The following is a 6,000-nucleotide window of genomic DNA, read 5'->3' as shown; positions in this document are numbered from 1 at the left end:
CAGTGTGAGTTTGTACAGGCTGTCAGAGCTGAATCTCTCTGATAAGCTCATGGGAAGCTTACAATTCCAATCAAGCAAGTGTTCTGCTCGAGTCCCCCTGTTTCCTAGGATGGATGTCAAAGGGAGCAGGCAATTTTGTTTGCGGGTCACTGACTAATATATGAAAGGGAAGTCCCCCAGGGAAATTCCATTCTTCTCCAAATGTTACTCCATAGCATTAAGTTTTATGTTCCAAGTGAAAGAAAATGCATGCTGTTCATCAAAGGGTGGGTGATGGGTAAATCAGTTTAGAAATGTTGCTATTGCCATTTAAGGGCTTCGAGTAATGCTTACTTTTTTTTTTTTCCCCTCCAATTTTCTTGGTCAGTGTTTGTCAGGTTCAACTCCAGCCATGGTTTCCCAGTGGAGGTCGATTCTGACACCAGCATCTTCCAGCTCAAGGAGGTGGTTGCTAAGCGACAGGGGGTTCCAGCTGACCAGTTACGTGTGATTTTCGCAGGGAAGGAGCTGAGGAATGACCTGACAGTGCGGGTGAGTCTCCCTTAGTGGATCGTTCCTGGGATGTAGCCAACCCCATTGCTTCTGCTGCTTCTGCTGCCAAGCTGACATTCATGCCTGAGATCTAATAGAATAAATAGTGCCTGGGGATTCCTTGAACTTTACTCCATACCGCTTCATTAATTCTGACCTTCTTAATTATGCATTAAAACAGCAAGCCCGAAGGATTGGAAGAATAACTGTGAGCGAGAGAGGGAAAAGAGAGAGAGCACACAAACTGGGCGTAGTGAATAAATGTTTACTGACTGCTGGAGAAGCAAGGCACAATTTCTCTGTCTGTTCAATTTCTACCTTACTTATTCCATTTGAATCTTAATGAAGAAGGATTCAAATAAATTGTTCCAAATCAGGTTGCTCAGTCACTGTGCTGTGAGGAATGTGTAACCCAATTGTGACCCCTGGAGGATGGTCCTAGGTCTGCTGCCGGGGCTCAGTAGGGGAGGTGCAGGGCTCAGGGCCATTCACAGCAGGATTGAGAGCTCCCTGCCCCGTCAGAATCGCAGTGCCCAAGCTGTGGTGAAGCAAGACTGACGCACAGCAAAAGTCCACCTTTGTATTCAATTTCTCCAAGCTTTAGTAACATTTTCCCTAGAATGGGCCGCTGAAACATTAGAGAGGGAGCAGTGTGTGTTTCCTCTCCTGTCCCTAATGCTTTCAGGGCACCGCACGGCTCCAGATACCATCAAAGGGCTATATCCTTTTCATCTGGGTGTTTCATTCACAACAGTGATTCCTGTAGGAGAAGGGGAGAATTGGGTAGGCGATTGATTGATGAGCAGTGCCATCACCTAGAAGTGGAGACCTGTAATTTGTTGAGGACGCCAGCAAATAGGACTCAATATGAATTGAAGTCCTTCTTTGAGAAAGTATAAGAAACGAGTTGCTTTCTGTGGATGGTTCAGGTGATGCTGAAGAACCCTGCAGACACATTTTCCCCCTTTCTTAGCCAGCGCAGATGAATTGCGCTTCTGTTTACAGCTGTGCGGGCACTGCTGTGTCTCTACTCAGAGTCCCTACTTTATGGACATCCTGTCACTGTCTCTTCTTGGTGATGATGTTTACTGCTTTGTGAAATGCTTTCGAATCTGGGCGTACAAAAGAAGCTATAGAAATGCAAATCGTTCCCTCCTTCTCCAGCACCCCTCCTGTGACGGCAGGAGGCACGTGCTCACTGTGCACAAACTGCTGTGCTTTGCTTTTAGGCAATTTGTTTTTATAAGGGAAGTACCCGTGCTAAAAAGGTTTTGATTTTTTTTTTTTATTTCAGTCAACTGAAAAGCTTTTTTACTGTACCTGCCAAACTCTAAATCCAAGAATGTTTCCTTCATAAATTATTTTAAAACAGCTTCTTGAAACAAAGTATTTTATGTTACCAGAAGTTTTGAAGTTTCAGGTTCTAAAGCTTCTCACCTCTACCACTGGAGCTGATAGGTTACACTAATTGCTACAGACAACTGACTTTTATAGATAGATAGGTAGATAGATATGGATAAGATAGAGATATAAATGTAGATATATAGATAGATTGATTAAGATTCTTTATTTTGACAAACACTTCCAATGTTCTGGGCTTCTCAGGGGGTCCCAAAGAAAGGCAAAACTCATCCCTACTCTTGTAGAGACTGCTGTTTACTTAGGGCCTCTAAAATCAACAGAAATATTAGGTTGAACCATATAGGTTAAAACTATTAGCAATTTCATGTAGCTCAACCAAATAGCTATAACATAAGGATGTCAAACATGATAACTGCCATATGAAAACTGAAATATAAGTGTTATGAAATTTTAAAGGTGGAGAAAACACATCTGAGTGAAAGTCACCAAGAAAGACTTCGTGGATGAATTGAAACTCGCGTAGGGTTCTGGACATGGAGAATGAGCATAGGGTGTGCTTGGGAACAAGCATAGGTTCCTATTCTTTTAGAACCTAGAGGAGATGTTGAAGATGGGGTAAGAAGGGAGTTGGGAGCTGTATTTTACAGAGCTTTGACCCATGTGACATTGAGGTTTCACGTATGGAGATCTAGAGCAAAATAGGGTGCCCTAGAGAGAAATAGGAGTCTGGAGATCCAGTTTGATCGTGAGCAGGATGAGGAGTTTCATCCATGACAAGAGTTAATGCCAGTGGGAGATGCTGGCAGGCAGCTGAACTTAGGTGTGGCGCTTAGGGCTTGCTTTATATTTGAGGACTACCTACATGGAGGTAAATATTGTGGTTACTGGAGCAGATTCAGTTGCCATGATACAGAGGACAGCGGCATGGGAAATCTCTTAGGTAACAGGGGAAGAGCCAGTAAAAGAGGCATCATCCATCCAACTGACACTTCTGAAGATAATTTGGAAAAGAAAATTACTGGTAAGAATATATGTGCTGTGAAAAGATGGAGGATGGTGAAGAAAAGAGCCTTTGGACTTGGTGACTGTGGTGGTGAATTAGGGACCTTCAGGACTCCAGGCCAAGACTGTAGTTGGAAAAAGCCAGATTGCAGGGGTTCAGTATGAATCATGGGACTATGTAATGAGCACGGCCCAGCTGGGCATTGAGGGGAAGGAGAGACAGACGAGCTCCTAGAGGAGCAGCAGGTCCTGCACTGTGTTGTACATTTCCTAGCCCTTGACTATGTGCATGGCTGACTTTTATACAGTTGTAATCAGTGTGAAAATGCAATTTTATATTCTGTATTCTTTCACTTAATATTATATCATAGGCATTTTCCATGTTGTTGTATAATCTTCATTTCTAAGTATCTAGATAATTCTCTGTAATAAGAGTGTTTATATTATATTTAGGGAGTATCTAGTTTTTAATATTACAAATTAAGGCAAAACAATTTTTTAAAAGGTATCTTATATACTTAGAGAATATGGCCTCTCTGTGTTTCAGTTTGCTCATTTGTAAAATGGGAATAATAATAATACCCATCTCATTGGGATTTTGTGAGGACTAAGTTAATTTATGTAAAACTCTTAGAACAGAGTACAACATACAGTAAACACTATCTAAATGTGAGCATTTATTGGCATCATCACTATCATGATTGTCATCATTATTATTAGGCAGTTACTTCAGGGTCTAAGTGGTCACCTTAAATAACATGACAGCTTTCCATTATGACTTATGATGAGTATATCTGCAATAGTTTAAACAGTTAAGGCAATGAAAATAGGATGCATATTTTACTGGGGCAGTAAAGTGTGTGTGTGTGTGTGTGTATGTAATATTTATACATTTTAACTAAAAAGAACTTTGTGGAGTTTATAAATAAATGTTTGAACCTTATATATACAGGTTTTACTTAAGAATAGTACAATTTGAATTTAGTAAGCTTAAAAAAACTTTACTATTCCTCTAGTATTTAGTAAAAATAGACACCTATGGCTGTACTGTTCAGCAAAGTTTCATCATGGTATTATTGCTTTTAAGATATATTTTTATAAAGTAGATATCTGTCCCACACTATGTTTGTTAGAAGCGAATTGGAAAGAGCTACACATTTTTTCCTACTTCATAAACAATGTTTCTGTGCATGTTATCATTTTCCTTATACTTACAAGATGAAATATAAAATATCAGTCTTTGACATATTATTCACAGTGAATTGATATTTTTTCTTTGTAAAGAGTTATTGTCAGCTCTTGCTACAGAGTATTCAGGGCCTATTCAAATGATGGGTCACCCTTTCTCCTATCCTTCATTTCTGACACACTGCATATCAAGAATGCCTGAAATCACCTCTACATAGTTCTCAATTTATTATTCAAATGTATACAAGAAAAATAAGGTTCTAATGTAGTTGTATATACTAAAACTGATGAACTTTGCAATTAGACTAACAAAATTACAGGGACTTGAGAATTTATGTAAGATTTTGTGTGAGCAGAATTCACTGTATTCACATGAGTTGTATTATTATTAATATTATTAATATCAGTATAGGTTATTAGCCTGTGTATTAGTCAGAGTTCTCCAGAGAAACAGAACCAATAGATAGATAGATAGATAACGAAGAATTGGTCACATATTATGAAGGCTGACAAGTCCCAAGATCTGCAGTCAACAAGCTTAGTTTCAGTCTGAGTCTGAAGGCTTGTAAACTGGAAGAAGTGACGGTGTCCTTCCAATCTGAAGGCTGGTAGGCTTGAGACCCAGAAAGAGCTGATGCTTCAGCTCAAGTCCAAGGCTGCAAAAAAAACCCAGTGTCCCAGCTAGATGGCTGTTGGGCAGGAGGAATTCTCTCTTACTCGTGGGAGGGTCAACCGTTTTGTTCGGGCCTTAAACTGACTGGATGGGGCCCACTTATCTGGGGGAGAAGAGGTATCTGATTTACTCAATCTGCTGATTCCAATAATAATCTCATCTGGGCACACCCTCACAGACGCACCTAGGCTAATATCTGACCAAATGTCTGGGCACTCCATGGCCCACTCAAGTTGACACATAAAATTCACCATCACAACCAGGATATGAGAAACCTCATTATATTTAATTAGTGTTAGAGGAAAGTTATTCTATTTTATTATCTTTGTAATAATGAATTAGACTTACAAAGTAGAAAATAAAATATAACTGTTTTACATAGAAATGTTTGCTTTATAAAAGGATTCATTCAGGTGGATGGTCAAAAATTCCTTTCATTAAATATTCAATTTTATGATCTTTAAAATGTATATACACATTTGGAGACCATCTTTTCATGAAATAGGTCATTTTGCAATAAGTATTAAAGGACATCAGTTTATTACTCCTGTTAATCTTTGTGATATAACAATATCTGAGCTTGGAAGACCAGAGACATTAAGACTTTAATAGCCCTGGTTGTAAATACTAAAGAAAAATGAATGACCCTAAAAGCCAAATTATTTAATTGGCTATGTTTTTAGTGATATACACCATATACATTTCAAAATTTGAAAGTAGTGAAAACCAGCTTTCACTGACAAAGTAAACTATGTCCAATGACTAACAAATTCAAGTTTTGGAAATCTGTAAGAATATTTACCTATTTCAAAAAAATATTATATATTGTTTTGCTGATATCTCTAATTAACCTGCTAAGTTTTGAAACTTTAAAAACTTCACAAGGGTGTTATGAATACCCTGAATGTTCCTTGAACTTCCTCTAAGATAAGTAAGTATTGCTTAACTAAATTTTTAAAAGTTGATATTTTCTTAATGTCCTTTAAATTTTTTCCAACATTATTATTTCCCTTTTAATATACTCAGGCTATATTTTTCTATTATAGAATTAATATGTTATTTTAAAAAATTCAGATGATAGGGAAAAGCATACCAGCAGACCCCTAATTCTACTTATGTGTACATTTTAAAAATTTTTTAAATTTTTATTGGAGTACAGTTGATTTATAATGTTGTGTTAGTTTCAAGTGTACAGCAAAGTGAATCAGTTATACACATGCATATTTCCACACTTTTTTAGATTC

The 6,000-nt window shown here is 37.9% G+C and overlaps 1 protein-coding gene across 1 annotated transcript in view; it reads left to right on the top strand.

Moving 5' to 3' along the window:
* Positions 1 to 273: 273 nt before the first annotated feature.
* Positions 274 to 6,000, top strand: part of PRKN (parkin RBR E3 ubiquitin protein ligase) — a gene marked incomplete at both ends in the record, with an annotated part of 1,053,566 nt that continues 1,047,839 nt past the window's right edge. Inside the window, 2 exons of the mRNA XM_079716751.1 lie at positions 274 to 277; positions 368 to 531. Of these exons, the coding sequence (XP_079572877.1) occupies positions 274 to 277; positions 368 to 531 (168 nt within the window). The remainder of the gene's footprint in view (positions 278 to 367; positions 532 to 6,000) is intronic.

This window comes from Hyperoodon ampullatus, assembly GCF_949752795.1.
Source record: "Hyperoodon ampullatus genome assembly, chromosome: 12".
NCBI classification, from domain to species: domain Eukaryota; kingdom Metazoa; phylum Chordata; class Mammalia; order Artiodactyla; family Ziphiidae; genus Hyperoodon; species Hyperoodon ampullatus.
Note: the sequence above shows the minus strand (reverse complement) of the source record. Positions and strands in the feature narration are given on the sequence as shown.